At 48.7% G+C, this 16,956-nt stretch overlaps 1 protein-coding gene across 2 annotated transcripts in view; it reads left to right on the top strand.

Annotated features, from left to right (window-relative positions):
• DNAH2 (dynein axonemal heavy chain 2) overlaps nucleotides 1–16,956 on the top strand; it is a 3,497,426-nt gene that overhangs the window by 627,233 nt on the left and 2,853,237 nt on the right. For both annotated transcript variants that reach the window (XM_078670326.1, XM_078670327.1), the window contains one exon: nucleotides 4,440–4,596. In XM_078670326.1, the coding sequence (XP_078526452.1) occupies nucleotides 4,440–4,596 (157 nt within the window). The remainder of the gene's footprint in view (nucleotides 1–4,439; nucleotides 4,597–16,956) is intronic.

Here is a 16,956-nt window from a genome sequence, read left to right as displayed (position 1 = left end):
CGGAAGCGCAGCGGACGAGCGTAGCGGGCGTGACGATGGCGCGCCGAAGGCGTGCCAAAGGAAAGCCCGTCTGCGCCCGTCCGCGGCCGACCGGGGCTAGTCACTCTGCCCCTCTTATTCAATACACCCCTGCCCAGTTAACCGACCTCCAAGGCCTGTGGCCCCTTGAGGGCACCATAGCAGCCCGAATCACTAAGCTGGGCCTTCTCAAACCCAACGCCTTTGCTCACCCCTGTTCCTCACACTCGCCTTCGACTAGGTGCCCCACTACCTGTCCACCCACTAGACCTCCCCCCACGGCTGTCTCCGCGATGTACCTCAACACCAGGTCAGCAGTCAAGCACCAGTTGGACCTCTTTACGCTACTGGAGTCGCATAAACCCGATCTTCTATTTCTCACGGAGACTTGCTTCTCCGACAGCTCCCTTCCCTCCCTTCTGGCAATCCTCCCTCCATCCTACTACGCCCTCCGAGCCGATCGTTCCTCCGGCAAGCCAGGCGGAGGAGTCGCACTGATTGCCCGCAAAGAAATTGTCTTTCAACCTTTAACTGTTTCCCCCCTGGGATCATCAGACTGTCTGGTGGCCCGTTCACTATCCCTCACTCCCCCTCTCACCTGTGTTCTTATCTATCGTCCCCCATCCTCCCCGCAATCATTTCTTCCTAATTTTTTAGATCTGGTGGCTACCTTGGCGGTCAACCATTCTTCAATTATGGTCCTTGGTGACTTTAATTTCTGGCCCTCTGACCCTGCGGAATGTACAGCATCTAAGGAGTTTTCCGAGTCACTCCTCTCCCTTAATTTTGTTTCTGCTGTTCACACCCCTACTCATAACTTGGGTCATACTCTCGACCAAATTTGGCATCGAGACTGCCTGGTCACTTCACTTTCTATCTCTCCCTGCCTTTGGTCTGACCACTTTCTCATTTGTTTTTCTTTATCCCTTCGTTCAGTCCCTAAACCCCCCCTTGCCAAAAACATCTGGGCACGTTCATGGAATCGAGTTTATGTGGCCGCTCTGTCAACCATACTCTCCACATCTAGCCCGGATTTCTCAGGACTGTCATCTCTTGAACAAGCGGAATCTATCGAGGGCTGGCTGCGGGCTGGCTGCGATGCAGTCGCCCCTCTAAAGCGCATCGCGTCTAAGCGTCCCAAAGATGCTAACCGATGGTTTTCAGAGGAGTTGAAGACCCAAAAGCTCAATCTCCGACGAGCGGAGCGCCTCTGGCGACGGGACTATTGTCTTATCTCTAGAAATCATTACACTAACCTCCTGGCCCTTTACAAGAAATCTATTCTGGAAACTAAGAAGGCTTATTTTTCTGCTAAAATCCAGTTTGCTGAGAATCGATCAAAAGAAATCTTCGACATTGTCCAAGATCTAGCCTATTTTGATAGGGCGTCACTCAAACCCTCTCCCTCCCAGTCCCTCTGTGACTCTCTTAACTCTTTCTTTCTTGATAAAATCAGCAAGATCAGAGCAAACATTCCACTCCCGTCCCGTTCCTTCACTAACCCTTCTCCTCCCTTGGCTGTAGCATGTCTAGATTCCATTCCTCTTCTCACGGCGGACTCTTTTCAGTCCCTTCTCCCTTTGGTTAAGTCTGGCTCCCCACTGGACCCTTGCCCCGCTTATATCCTGAAACAGATTTACTGTTCCTGTCCTTCACCACCTCTTATGTTCTTGAACAGCTCACTCTCACAGGGTTTTGTCACTTCTTCTCTTAAAGCGGCGGTAATTGTACCTCTTTTAAAAAAGCCTGGTGCTGACCCCTCTGTTTCAGCCAACTACCGCCCTATCTCGCTTCTGCCTTTCCTAGCTAAGGTACTGGAACGCCATGTCGTTAGAACATTGAGTACCTTTGTGGAAGGAAACAGTGTCTTGGCCCCCAGGCAGACCGGCTTCCGCCCTGCGCACTCGACAGAATCGGTTGCCACATCCGTCTTGGACACTCTTCGAGAGGGCATGGACACTAATCAGCCCCAGGCCCTGGTCCTTCTCGATCTTTCCGCCGCTTTCGACACGGTGGACCATGCCATCTTACTTTCACGTGTCGAGGCGGCGGGGATTGGGGGGTCCGCCCTGGTCTGGTTGTCCTCTTTCCTGAGTGGCCGTACCCAAGCTGTTCGCTTGGGCGATTACTCAGCTGACTCCCGGCCTGTGCAGTGCGGGGTCCCCCAAGGTTCTTCACTGTCACTACTGTTATTTAATTTGTACATTGCCCCTCTTATTTTTGCCCTACAACGGCTGGAGGTCTCTGTCTATAATTATGCAGATGATCTCCAGCTTATCTTTTCACTCTCTTCCTCTTCTGTGTCCATATCCAACTTTCACTCTGTTATGACCTTCATTCAGGACTGGATGAATCACAATCACCTGAAACTCAATCCCGATAAAACGGAATTGGTGTTGACGGGTGGTTGCTCCAGTCCTTGGTCCTCACTCTTTTGGCCCCCTTCCTTAGGTCCCTCACCCATCTCGGTTTCCTCGGTTAAAACTCTTGGTTTTAAATTTAATGACCAACTTTCCCTTCACTCCCAAGTCAGTGCGGTTGTTTCCTCAGCTTTTCTTTCCCTCCGGACTATACGTAAGGTCTCCCGGTTTTTCACCCCATCCGCCCTCAAACTCATACTTCTGGCTATGGTGACGTCCCGCTTGGACTACGGCAATGCCCTCTATTGTGGCATGCCAGCGTACCTCATGTGGCGTCTCCAGTTGGTCCAGAACCAGGCAGCCCGTCTTGTGTTCAACCTACCTGAGTATCATCATGTCACGCCCCTTCTTAAATCTCTACACTGGCTCCCTGTTCAACAACGTGCCCTCTTCAAACTTGGCTGCATCGTTTTTAATGCCCGGTCTGGGTCCGCCCCTGCCTTCATTAGCTCTGCTATCCATGATTACACCCCGACCAGAGAATTGTGCTCGTCCGCCCAACAGCTTCTCACTGTTCCCCGTTTTAAACGGAAAAAATGGGGAGGATCCAAGTTTTCAACTGTGGCTCCTGTTTTCTGGAACTCTCTCCCACTTTCCTTGAGATCCTGCCCCCACTACTCCCTTTTCCGCAAAGCTTTAAAAACCCTTCTTTTTTCCCAGGCATTTCCCTCTTAAATCCCTCCCGGTTGCTAGCTCTTCTCGCTCATTTGGGTTTGTAGTACTACAAAAAGCGCCATGAAACCGCTCGGTGTACGCGCGCTCTAGAAATATTTTTAAACTCAAACTCTGCGCACGTCTGCCCACTGCTATGGCCAAAAGGAGCTCGGCATGGTGGTCTTGCTCGATGGCTCCTGTCAAGGCAATGGGGCCAGATGTTTCCCCTACCGCCCCTCACCAGGTCCCAGTAGGTCTTCCCGATGCGCCGTTTCGTCAGCCTTCCGCCAGCAAGGGTATGTGGTGATCCCCCACACCGCTAGCGCGGTGGCCAATAGTAGTTTGCTGCTTGATGGGGACAATTGGAGCAGGATTATGGCAGACAGTTCCCCCGGGCTGCAGGAGCCTCATGGCAGTGTAGCCATCTTATGCGCCTGCTCTCCTGCTCCTCCCATGAGCCAGAGAACCTTGAAAGCAGTGTTTCTTATTATGAGATCAGATTTGGGCTATAATAGCTTAGTTCATGGGGGTCACTATGGGTTTGTGTTCACTGACAATTTTGGAGGCATGGTTTGAGACCACAGACATGTTTTAGTTCAGGACAAGGTTTGGGCATGACTTTGAATAGGATAGATGTGAGGATGGGTTACATTCTTTCTGGTGGGAGGAGAAGGCTGGCTCGAAGCCTGGTTGTGGAAGTTACAACCCAGTTAAAAAAAATAGGGATCAGAGTGAGGCTGGCAATTGGGTGGTGTTTTTTCATAATTTGGTGAAGTCCCATCCTGGTTGGGTGTCCTGGAAGCTTTTGGGGCTTATCTGGGTCATACACATGTTCCATACATGTACCTCTGTTTGTGTGCTAAAGTCACAGATGTGTTTTTTGGAACAAGGTCTGAAATGCTGGTAGTCTAGATGTGAAGGAGGTCACTTCTGTTCTGGAGTCCCAACTACATTTAGAGGGTGATGGTGCCTTGGCCTAGCAGTAGGTCATAAACTGGTTTGGGATCGAGGTCTACAGTGGGCCACTTGGCCTGTGTTGGAGAGGTACAATAGAGTTCAAAATAAGGTTGCACTTACCATGATTTTAAGAGAGCCTATAATTTTGAAATGTGCATTAAAGTATGTACTATTGGGATGTCTACTCGTTATAAAGATTCAGATAAATTCCACTGTTCTGTTGATATTTCCTCCTTGGAGTCTCAGAGGGAGGCATAATAGAACCGCTCTCATTAAAACCCATAATGTCGATTGACTATCCATTTACTGTGAGAAACATTGAACTCCCTGGTTGATTAGAGTTGCTCACAAATAAGCATTTAGCTAACTCTGTTTATCTCTACTTCTCAGAATCATTGCTGCGCTATCTCCAGAAGAAAGAGGCTTATTTCGGGAGAGGATCCGGTTCCTTGACAAGAAGATCCAACCTGGTCTTTCCAAACTGCACTGGGGGACCAAAGGAGCTTCCAACTTATTCCTTGCGGACTGCCGACTTCATGCCAGTAGGGTAAGCGATAACAAAATTGTGTTTTGTACATGATCTGCGTGGTGGGATTCACATTTTAAACATCCCTTGATCTCGGAGCCCTAGAAGATAGCAGCAGCCGCTTCTCCATCTTCATGGTTGCTATTTTTGGTCTCCCCACTGAGCATAGAGATACAGCCTACAGAACCATACATGCATGAGGGAATTCTGTAAGACTTTCTCACCTATCTTTGTTCAGGCTTCAAAATATAAAGCAACAGAATGGGCTTGTACTTGATGGAAATTCTTAAACTGTTGGGTGGGTCCAACAACCAATTCCAACCATGCAGTCCCAGTTCTGTAACGTTGAATCTTTCATGATGTACACGTCTCTTCAGATAATCCTTTCTGATTGATACATCTGCCGTGTGGATTCCTCACCTTGTGAATATCCCCCTTGCGTCAGCAACATTCGGAAATTCTTTTGTAGCTTCGCGCCGACGTGGATCCGGACGTCACAGAGGCACGGCATCGCACGCGACTCCGCTGACGTCACCGACGCCTACAATAGGCCCACGCCGGCGTGATGACATCAGTTCCCTTTTTTCCGCGTCGTCGACGCTAACGGTTTTCAGGGATCGTGTAGTAGCTTACAGTAACTTTGTTACTATTTTAGTATTATTGTGTCTATCTTCATTCTCTTCGGGATGTCATCGAAGAAAACTGGATTTAAGGCCTGCGGTGAATGTGGCAAGACTATGTCTATCACCAATCCTCACGAATGTTGTGTCTGGTGTTTAAGCTCCGACCATGATGTCGAGGACTGTTCTTGCTGCAGGAAAATTGACTCCAAAAGCCTTGAGAGAGAGAGAGACAAAACTCCTCGTGGCAAAACTCAAGAGCAAGAAGGCTAAAAAATCTTCAAAGTCTCGATCTCGTCGGTCGAAGTCGAGATCGAGGTCGAGGTCTCGTTCGAGGTCACACTCGGAGTCGTCTTCGGCTCACGCTTCGAAGTCTTCTAAGAAGAAACACAGGAAGAGGAGCCATGAGTCACGTCATCACTCTGGGAAGGAATCTGGCTCAAGACCGAAGTCCCAGGTCAAGCTTATGAATAAAGAAGTGGAGGTTTCGGAGTCGGAACATGAGGAGGCTTCGCGTTCGGGTTCACCCGAACCTCAAGAACAGGTCCATTCTCCGATTCTATCCAATCCTTCTGGTCAGGAGGATGAAGGTGAGGAGCAGGGGGCTGGTGAAGTCGAGGTTCCGGTTCCTGCACCCGAAGAAGAGGTCGACGTCGTTTCGACTCCGCCTCCTCAGGAACATCCCAGAGGTCCATATCCTGAGTTTCCGACTCCAGGTCAGGATCCTTCTCAGTTCCTAAACGCCATGTTTGGTGTCTATTCCAGGGCAATGTTCCCGTCTGGTGCACCTGTTGGTCCCACGGGTCCCATGGCCTTTAACTTAGGGGTTCCACAGGCTTATGCCCCTGCACCCTTCATGCCTTTTATGCCGGCTCTACCACTGCATTGGCATTTTCCGACACCTCCGGTGTCGTCGACGCCGAAGCGCACGACGCCGGTGCCATCGACGCCGATCCCATCGACGCCGTTACCTACGACTCCGAGGCAGGATTCTGTCCGACCTCGTGTTGAAAGACCTCGTCCGACGTCGGGTTCGACGCCAGCACCGACCCCGTCGGAGTCGATTCCGAATCCTTTGGCTTCGGTTGTGAAGGAAAGATCTCGGAGAAAGGCCCAGAGACTTCTAGAAGAGGAGAAATATGGGTATTCAGATACTGAAGAAGGGGAGTTGCAGGATTCTGAGGATCCCTTTGAAGATTTGTGTGAGGCCAGTGGGCTTGAACTATCGCCTGAATGGGAATTGGCTTCTGTATCAAATGTTCCATCAAAGGATGTGGTACCTTACCACACTGTTATTAAAAAAGCAGCGAGTTTACTGAACATTACTCTACCCACTGCTGAATACAAACCTAATATTTTGACTGAGGTGCTTCATTCACCCTCATCTGTGATTGGACCTATGTTGCCCTTCAACGAGGCCTTGTCTGAGCCTATCTATGAGGTCTGGAAAAAACCCTTATCTGCTCCTGCAGTTTCTAGGACAGTGGCGAGGAGATATAGAGCTGCACCGGAGGACCCTGCATTTTTAACAACGCATCCTCTGCCTGAGAGTTTGGTGGTGCAGGCTGCTTGCTCAAAGAAATCTGCTGGTGCGTTTCCACAGGTTCCTGGAGATAAGGAATCCAGGAAGCAAGACCAAAGTGCCAAAAAGATTTTCTCATCAGCCAGTATGGCATTAAAATCAACCAATGCTACGTGTCTGATGGGGAGGTATATCCATGCTTTGATGGAATCTGTCAAGCAGTTGATTCCGAAGGTTCCTGAGAATGACAGGAAGGATTTTCAAGAAGTGGTTTCGGACACTCAAGCAGCTGCGAGGCAGGTCATCCAGAGTGGTCTGGACACCGCGGACTCGGTGGCAAGGATCATGGGCTCCTCCGTGGCCACCAGGAGGGCTGCCTGGCTCAAATCATCAGAGTTCTCTGCAGACGTCCAGTCTGTCTTGATGGACTTGCCTTTCGATGGGTCAGGCTTATTTGGCAAGAAGGCTGATACTGCCTTGGAGCGTTTTAAGGACAGTAGGGCCACTGCTAAATCTTTGGGTCTTCAGTCCAGGGGTACTACTGGAAGACGTTTCAGAGGGTTTGGCCGATCTTCCTTTCGATCTTACAGATCATCCCAGCAGCAGCCTCAACAGCAGCAGAATACACTGTACACGTCGTACAGGGACAGACAAAGATCCCGCCCTAGAGGTCGTCAAGCTTCCTCCTCCTCCTCCTCCTCTCCTTCCCAACCCCCGGCCAACGCAGCAACGCAGCCCTAGATCCGCCATTCCGGATCATGTGGGCCCAGTGGGGGGTCGGCTTACACATTTTCTACAAGATTGGGAATTAATAACATCGGATCTTTGGGTTCTCAATCTTGTAGAGAATGGGTATGCACTTCCTTTCCAGGAATTCCCTCACAATTACCCTCCTTGCCAGGGTTATTGTTCGGAAGACCACCTGCTTCTTCTGCAGGAAGAAGTCCTGGCACTGTTCCGAAAAGGTGCGATAGAGGTGGTTCCAGAGCAGGAAAGGGGTCAGGGGTGCTACTCCCGGTATTTCCTGATCCCCAAGAAAGATGGCAGGCTTCGGTCAATCCTGGACCTCAGGGTTTTGAACCTTTACCTGAGGCAGGAAAAGTTCAAAATGCTCACTCTTGCACAGGTTCTTCAAGCGCTGCTGGAAGAAGACTGGATGGTGTCGATCGACTTGCAGGATGCGTATTTTCATATTCCCATCTTGAAGTCGCACAGAAAGTATCTCCGTTTCACGATTGGGTCACAGCACTACCAGTTTGTGGTCCTTCCGTTTGGTCTTACTACTGCGCCTCGAGTCTTCACCAAGGTGATGGCAGTGGTGGCAGCTCATCTCAGGAGATCGGGGATTCATGTGTTTCCGTATCTAGACGACTGGCTGATCAAAGCGGAGTCGCCGGAGAAGGTGCTCCATCATCTGCAAGGGACAACTCAGTTGTTACACAGGTTGGGTTTTTCGATAAATGTACCCAAGTCTCACAGCGCAACCTGTTCATAGGTGCGGTACTGGACACTACTGTGTGTCGCGCATTCCCTCCTCCTCAAAGGATTCGCGACATACAGGAGATGATTCCTTTATTTTTCAATGGAGCGGTCGTTCCAGTCCTGAAGGTTCTTCGCCTGCTCGGTCTGATGGCTTCATGCATTCTGTTGGTCAACCATGCACGCTGGCACATGAGGGCACTCCAGTGGTGCCTCCGCAGGCAGTGGTATCAACACAACGGAGATCTCAGGGAGTCAGTGAAGATCTCCAGAGAAACTGCGGCGGATCTATCTTGGTGGAGCGTGGAAGGCAATCTGTCTCAAGGGAAGCCTTTCCAACTGCCTCCATCGGTGGCCACGGTGATATCGGATGCATCCACCCTAGGGTGGGGTGCTCATCTGGGGGATCTGGAGGTCAAAGGTCTTTGGTCTCCAGAGGAAAGGTTGCTTCACATCAACCTTCTAGAATTGCGGGCGATACGTTTGGCACTCAAGGCCTTCCTCCCTTTCCTTCGCGGTCAGTCAGTTCAAGTCCTGACGGACAACACGACCGCGATGTGGTACGTCAACAAGCAGGGGGGAGTAGGGTCGCAGTGTCTCTGCAAGGAGGCTCTGCGCCTCTGGTCTTGGGTTCAGGACCATCGGATTTGTCTGATGGCAAATCATCTGGCCAGAGTTCTGAACGTTCGTGCAGACAGTCTCAGTCGGCAGTTCTCTGCCGATCACGAGTGGAGGCGTCACCCAGAGGTAGTTCACGACATCTTTCGGATGTGGGGGACTCCTCGGGTGGACCTGTTCGCCACTCGCGAGAGTGCTCACTGCATGTCATTCTGCAGTCTCCAGTTTCCGATGCAAGGAGCCTTGGGGGACGCGTTTCAGTTGAGTTGGGGAAATCAACTCCTTTACGCGTTTCCTCCTATACCCTTGATTCCTCGGGTTCTGAGGAAGATTCGCCAAGACCGGGCCCAAGTCATATTGGTCGCCCCGGACTGGCCAAGAAGGGTGTGTTATACAGATCTTCTCCACCTTTCCTCTCACCCGCCGCTCCGTCTCCCTCACAGGGCAGACCTCCTCTCTCAGATGGAGGGGCAGGTTCTACACCCCCACCTCCAGACATTACACCTTCAGGCCTGGAGATTGAACGGGGCAACCTGAATTCCTTTTCTCTCCCGCCTGACGTGGTGGATGTCATCTTGTCGGCCAGGCGTGACTCCACTAAGTCCATCTATTCCTATAGATGGTCAAAATTTGTCACTTGGTGTGGGGGAAAATCTATTGACCCTTTGAGAGCCCATTTGTCTGATGTTCTCCAGTTTGCCCTTTCTCTGGCGCAGCAAGGGCTTGCTGTTGCCACAGTTAAGGGCTATCTTTCTGCGCTGTCGGCTTTTCTCTGTTTGCCTGATCAGCCATCTCTATTCAAATCTCCTGTAGTTTTAAGGTTTTTAAAGGTCTCACAAATAAGTTCCCTCCTGTTCCTTTTATTGTGCCTCAGTGGGACTTAAATCTTGTCTTGACCTTTTTGATGGGTGCTCCTTTTGAGCCTCTTAACAAATGTCCATTGAGGCTTTTGACTCTTAAGACAGTCTTCCTCGTTGCAATAACCTCTGCAAGGAGGGTAAGTGAGCTTCAAGCTCTTAGTTCTAAGCCCCCTTTCTTGACCATTCATGCTGATCGAATGGTTCTTAGGACCAGGGCTGCTTTTCTGCCTAAGGTGGTTACTCCTTTCCACCTTGGTCAATCCATTACCCTCCCTACCTTTTATCCTCTCCCACACCCTTCCAAGGAGGAGGAGAGGTTACACCGTCTGGACCCCAAAAGGGCGGTGTCCTTTTACTTGGACAGATCTAAAGACTATCGTTTGGATAACCAGCTCTTCATTGGGTTTGCTGGCTGCAAAAGAGGAAGAGCGGTCCTTAAAAGAACTTTGTCAAGATGGATCGTCCTCTGTATAAAGATCTGCTACTCTTTGTCCGGTAAGGAACCACCAGAGGGTATAAGGGCTCATTCTACAAGAGCTAAGTCTTCAACCTCAGCATTGGCTAGAGGTGTTCCTGTAGAGGATATTTGTAGGGTGGCAACTTGGTCTTCCCTCCACACTTTCGCAAAGCATTACTGCTTGGATTCCGAAGTGAGGAGGGACGGCCACTTTGCGCGCTCTGTCCTCCAGGATTTCCTAGTTTAGAAGAGTGGACGCCCTCCTCCGGGAGTGGGGACTGCTGTGGGACCCAATTCACAAGGTGAGGAATCCACACGTCAGATGTATCTATCAGAAGAACAAGGTACTTACCTTCGGTAACGCTTTTTCTGGTAGATACAATATCTGCCTGTGGATTCCTCACTGACCCACCCGCCTCCCCGTTGTCCACTCTTCTATACCAGAGTTTCTGTAATGTATTTATTTTATTCTCAAAGAATTATTTATTTCAAATGTTTTATTGCTTTTGCTTCACACTGTGTTTGTTACCTTGATATTTGTACTGCGTATACTATGTATATGTCTACTGTCATTGGTCCGTCCGTGTGCCTCGAAGGCACGGAAAAAATGGCGGAACTGATGTCATCACGCCGGCGTGGGCCTATTGTAGGCGTCGGTGACGTCAGCCGAGTCGCGTGCGATGCCGTGTCTCTATGACGTCCAAGTCCACGTTGGCGCGAAGCTACAAAAAGAATGTCCGAATGTTGCTGACGCAAGGGGATATTCACAAGGTGAGGAATCTACAGGCAGATATTGTATCTACCAGAAAAAACGTTACCGAAGGTAAGTAACTTGTTCTTCCGGTCCATGGAAGACATGGCTTGGCAGTACGGCTGGACTGTTCCCATGAGGCACAGGGTCAGACTGATTTGCATATAGCCATGTCTGAAATGGGGTGGCTGAGTGGGCTAAAGAATGGTGATGGATTAAACCCAGATCATTTGACTGGGGGTGACTGTTTGATTTGCTCAAACGCTCCGTCCATCATCCCCTTTTGTATCGCTTTGTTCGCCCCAAGTGTGGCAGGGTATGCTCAGACGTGAGTCCCTTGCTCACTTGGCCACTGGATTCAAGATAGCCTGGCTGATGAGGATTATGAATCCAAAACCGGTCCCAGGATGCTTGTTTCCGGTCCATGGAAGACATGGCTTGGCAGTTCGGGCTGGACTGTTCCCATGAGGCACAGGGTCAGACTGATTTGCATTTAGCCATGTCTGAAATGGGGTGGCTGAGTGGGCTAAAGAATGGTGATGGATTAAACCCAGATCATTTGACTGGGGGTGGGTGTTTGATTTACTCAAACGCTCCGTCCAGCATCCCCTTTTGTATCGCTTCCTCTTGTAAAGCGCTCTGATACCTCAGGGTCTATCCAGCGCTATATAAAACTTTTCAAATAAATAAATAAAAAAGCCTTCTGGTCTGAAATGTTGGTGAAAATCGAGCAGTTGACGGGAAAAATCTTGACTTTGCCCAGCTAATATTAGGCTGGGCTGTATTAAGCTGATGCCCCTAGAACAATCCTGTCCGCTCTAAATCAAAGGCTTGTGATACTCATGTTAATGACGTCTCCTCGCTAGGGGCCAATATTATTTCAGCTCCACCTGTGGGGCGTCCGCTTACAAGAGACAGCTCTCTGGGTGTAATTGAACCCGCCATCTGCTCCGTCTTTTAATTTCGAGCAGCCCCTTGTGCCGAAGCCAGATATTAATAACCTTACTGATCTCCAATTGACACATTTACCCCCAGAGTTCACTCCTTTAGTTATTGTTTTGGACCAAGTCCAACTTTTACATCCAAATAAGAGGGATAACTGGGTGGATCTAAAACCCAAGATAATCCATTGGATTAAGGAAAATTCAGGATGTTCAGATGACCTCTCTAGAGATATCCTGACAGTAAGATGAGTGCCATAGGTGGGTGGTGAACCGAAATCCTCTAATGGTGACTGTGTCGTAATTAAGTTTAGAAGGCCTTTGCTGGTGGAAAAATTACTCGTCACCCTTAACCACCTGGTTGGTTCTCGAGGCCGAATAAGAGCCCTGCCTCTAGGGTTTTCCTACGGACCCGTCCATAGTATGTGTCAGGGGTTAATAGAATCAACCAGCCCCCCACGATCCCTCTAAGCAATCGATTCTCACCCTTTGGCAATCTTCAGGAAATTGACTGACACTGGACCGACTGAGTCCCTGGTCCTCACTTCCTCCTCCTTGGCAATTGATGATCATGTTAAGTACTCATCTGGGGGTACACCATGAGATTCTTTGTACTTTGTGGTCTCTATTTGTTAACCTGGAACATTGCTGGAGTGCATTCCAAAATGTCCAATGAATACTGCTTTCATTTATAAAAGACTTTGATGTTATTTGCCTTCAAGAGACTTGGAGGCTGCCCGTAGATATGGTGAGGGAGACCGGGATGGATCCTGGCCGAAACAATAAAGAAACCCCGTTTCTCCAATTACATCCTAGAAACACCTGGTCCAGGAGATATACTTTACAGGGATACCACTGATATTCTTCACACATTCTTCTCACATTACTCCTAGTTGTACACATACAATAGACATGACACCCTCGACCTGGACAATAATGTGGACGACGTTGCGCTGGCCTGGCTGGGCGACCCCTTCGAGATTAACGAAATACGGGAAGCCATAATGCAAATTATATCAGGCAAAGCCCCTGGCTTAGATGGACTACCCATCGAGTTCTATAAAACATATATAGATCTCTTAGCCCCCGTCCTTAAAGAAGCGTACGAAGGTGCCCTCAAAGCAGACACACTCCCCCCTTCCATGAGGGAAGCTCTCATAATTTCCCTTCTCAAACCTGGAAAACCTGCCACACACTGCGATTCCTACAGGCCGCTGTCTCTAATCAACTGCGATACCAAAATTTTAGCCAACTGCTTAAATCTGCTAATGGAAAAGCTGGTTCTTCCAAACCAAGTGGATTTTATTCCTGGACGGGCGACATCGCACAACATTCGCACCTTCTTTTCTATCCTCCATAACGTTGATCCTGATTTACCTTTGGCGGTGGTCTTCTTACGACGCGGCAGGGTCTTGGGCTCAATGTCCGCGGACTCGATAATTCTCGCCTCGACGCCTACTCTAATCATGGGTCCCACGCTGCTCAGTGTGGAAAAAAAGTAAGTAAAATACCAATAAAACGTGCCAAAGCCCGAGTGAAGAGAACACCTATAACACAGCAACCACCACCACCAATCAAATCGGAACCCGTGTCCAAAATTAGTAAACCACAATAGAGGTAGAAACAGAGCACCTAAAAGAGAACTGAATCTCCTGGAGGCCTATACTCACGGGTCCAACTACCCTGTGCAAAAGGGGCTGGGAATTCTTTGTTGTACTCCACCCCAAGGTACATACACAGGAAGCGACCAAAGTAAGTATATATATATATATATATATATATATATATATATATATAGTAATCCCAACAACGGGACAGCTTATAACCCCGAGAATAATGAAAAAACAACAACACGCACCTCCGGGGAATCGAACCAACCTAGAGTGTCCACTCGTTATTTACTTGTAGCTACACGCTGTTGGGTAGAAACGTGTATCCACCTTCTCTGTCTAAAAGAGGAAGGTAGCAAGAAAAACTAAATGTATAGCCTGGGACAACAGGAGAGAATCAATACTACACACCGCCCTTATAGATGTCCCTCGGGGCCCAAGTATCGCTTTACAGAAGGAAACCTCTAATCAATATATGCTGCAAAGATTAAGAAGAGAAGGGCAGGGGATGAAGGGAAATATGCTGCATGTCATCAGTGTTAAGCGCTAATAAAACAAAAGTGCGCTTTGGAAAAGCTGGTTCTTCCAAACCAAGCGGATTTTATTCCTGGACGGGCAACATCGCACAACATTCGCACCTTCTTTTATATCCTCCATAACGATTATCCTGATTTACCTTTGGCGGTGGTCTTCTTAGGCACCACAAAGTCGTTTGATTCAGTTGAATGGGACTACCTATTGGGCATCTTGCAACGGATGGGCTTCCCTCCACTGTTTCTCTCCTGGATCAGACTACTATATCAACTCCCTACAGCCAAAGTCCTCCTAAATGGTCACCTATATTCCGCTTTCCCCATCACCAGGAGCACCATGCAGGGGTGCCCACTCTCTCCACTGCTTTTTAGGTCGAGCTGGTGTAGCAGTGTGAAGGATCTATTGTCATCCACTTCTGGGAATGTGAGACAGGTGATGTGCACGCGCAGAAGATTCCCCCATGTGAGCGCGCCCGTTCACCCACACGCCATGCACATCTCCTGTCCCACATTGCCAGGAAGCAGATAACACCCACACACACACACATGCACGCACCCCCCCACACCCCACTCACGGGGTCACGCGCACACATACAGCCCCCCTCACCCCACTCACCGGGTCACACACGCACGCACACACACGTACACACACACACCCTCCCCATCACGGGCTCACGCGCACACACACATCCCCCCCACCCCACTCACCGGCAGGGCTACCGGGCAGTTTGGAATGCTGCTGAGCTGGGGGCTGATTTTGTTCATGGAGACCTGCGTTTGCTAAACGAAATTCATTTTCCTTTAATTATTTCGAAGCACACGCAGGTCTCCGTGAACAAAATCAGCCCCCACTGCAATTAAATCAGCCCCCAGCTTGGCAGCATTCCAAACTGCCCGGTAGTCAGTCCGGCCCTGCGCACCGGGTCTATCGGACTCCTCTCGTCCCGCGGTGGTGGCGGCTGCACGGGCTTGTTCTCTCAAGCTCTCCGCACTAAGGCTCCCGGTAACCGCCATCTTTCTGCGGCAAAACCAAATGACTTTACTCACAGTCCTAACACTGTGTGAGCGCATGCGAGTCAAGCCTCGTCCTCACATATGGGATGTCCTTCCGTTACGCCTGGGTCGCACAAGCAATGTAATACTGGGAGACATTTTACATTGGGAGGATTCAAAATGCCGAGACCACGGGCTATTACTAAGGAGAAGTTATTTACCCCTATAGAGTAGAGAAGAGATGGGCAGTAGTATTCCGGTAATTTTAGAATGGGATGTTCACGTAATTTCACTGAAACGAAAACACCCGTTTTGATAATCTTTTAAGTCAATTTGCAGGATAAGAGTCAGTAACTCTTTTAAAAGTCCCGTATTTGTAAGCGGCGGCCATTTATTTACAATTTCATTCGTGATTTTACTTTTACGAAGAGCAACAAGGGCGGCCATCGTAGAGCGTGAGTATGGTTACATTTGTTATAGTACTCGCTGATTCTTACAAGTGATACGGAAGGGAGGTTAACTGATCATGTCACTTCATCACCGTACATGCTAACAAGTTCGATTCAGACTGGTTTTTTGTTAGAATCTCACACCTTGGAGCACATTTTCATTCTGTCTAACTCTCACACCATGCAGGATTCTCTTTCACACTTTATGCCAGCTTCACGTTTTGGAAAATAGTCTTACTTAGTGAATGGGAGTTTTACTTCCCACTCATTGTCGGTTTCACTTCTTGAAACGCAATCTCATTCATTGTAAAGCACAGCCTCACTCAGTTGATTGCTGTCTCACACTTTGGGGTACAGTCTCGCGTACTAGGTGTGAGTTCACATCTTCAAGCGTAGCCTCACTCATTGTGCGAGAGTTCAGTGCTTGGTGCAAAGCCTCGGTCATCGAGTCTTGCTCGTCGGGAGTGAATTAAACTTGATGGAGCACTATGTCACTATCTGACCTTGAATGTATTTGTCTTGGGACGTGCTTTTGCTGATTGGCTGTAAGTCATCAAACTTAGCCTCCGTCCTTAGGTGTGAGTCACCTACTTTTATAAACTTTTTCACTTATTTCATGTGAATCCCAAACTTTGAGGCGCAGCTTCGCTCCCTGGCGACGAGGCTTCCCCAAGGTCCTATTGACATAAAAATAACTGTTCACGGGGGGTTTTGGTCTGAATTCTCAGATTCACTAAGGTGACCTTGTGACCTTGACATGTTTGTGGAGTCATTCCTAGAGTCCTAAATTAGAGGATAGTGTCTCTGGTGTCGGAATGAGGGCCGGAGACTGCAGTGTAGTGTGAGAGATATCAATGGTGGAATCATGAGACTCATGTTCTTGTCATAGCTTCACCACTTCATTAAGTGTTATCCTGAGTATACCATATAATCACCCACTTTATCAATTTCCACATTTGTAAACATCTGGATGGATCAGGCCAGCACCTCCAGAATTACATTTTATAATTAAAGTTCATATTCTTTTTTAATGTTTCATGTCACTTTGTCGCAGTCGTGGGCTGTGTGGGGTGATGCTCTCCCTTCCCTGGGAAAATCTGCTCATATTTCCCTAAATGATTGCAACCCAGTCTGCTCTGTATCAAATGACCACATTCCAGAAACTACTGGGGGAAGTCTGTACATTCGACCCCAGCATCTGCATGTGTAACAGGAGCAAGAGTGCGTCAACATGGAATGCACCCCTAAAGACTGGCATGCCCTCCTTCCAAAGGAGGGCGATGGGAAAAGTCAATCTGAGAGGCAAGATGGCAACAGAGCGTACACAATACATGTCCCAACAAAATATATTATTGCTTTTGCTGACAGCCCTCACTCTGTCACAATCTAACATTCCTACAACTATTGTAGGCGCTTTCACCAATAATAGTCGTAAAACACTTTTCACAAAATTTGTATTGATAATTTTTTAATAAAAAATACACATTCAAAAGACACACATTATGCATAACAACTAAAATGGTAAAAAGTGGTTTAGGTATTAACTTG

The sequence above is a fragment of the Lissotriton helveticus genome, chromosome 12 (assembly GCF_964261635.1).
Source record: "Lissotriton helveticus chromosome 12, aLisHel1.1, whole genome shotgun sequence".
In the NCBI taxonomy this organism is placed as follows: domain Eukaryota; kingdom Metazoa; phylum Chordata; class Amphibia; order Caudata; family Salamandridae; genus Lissotriton; species Lissotriton helveticus.
Note: the sequence above shows the minus strand (reverse complement) of the source record. Positions and strands in the feature narration are given on the sequence as shown.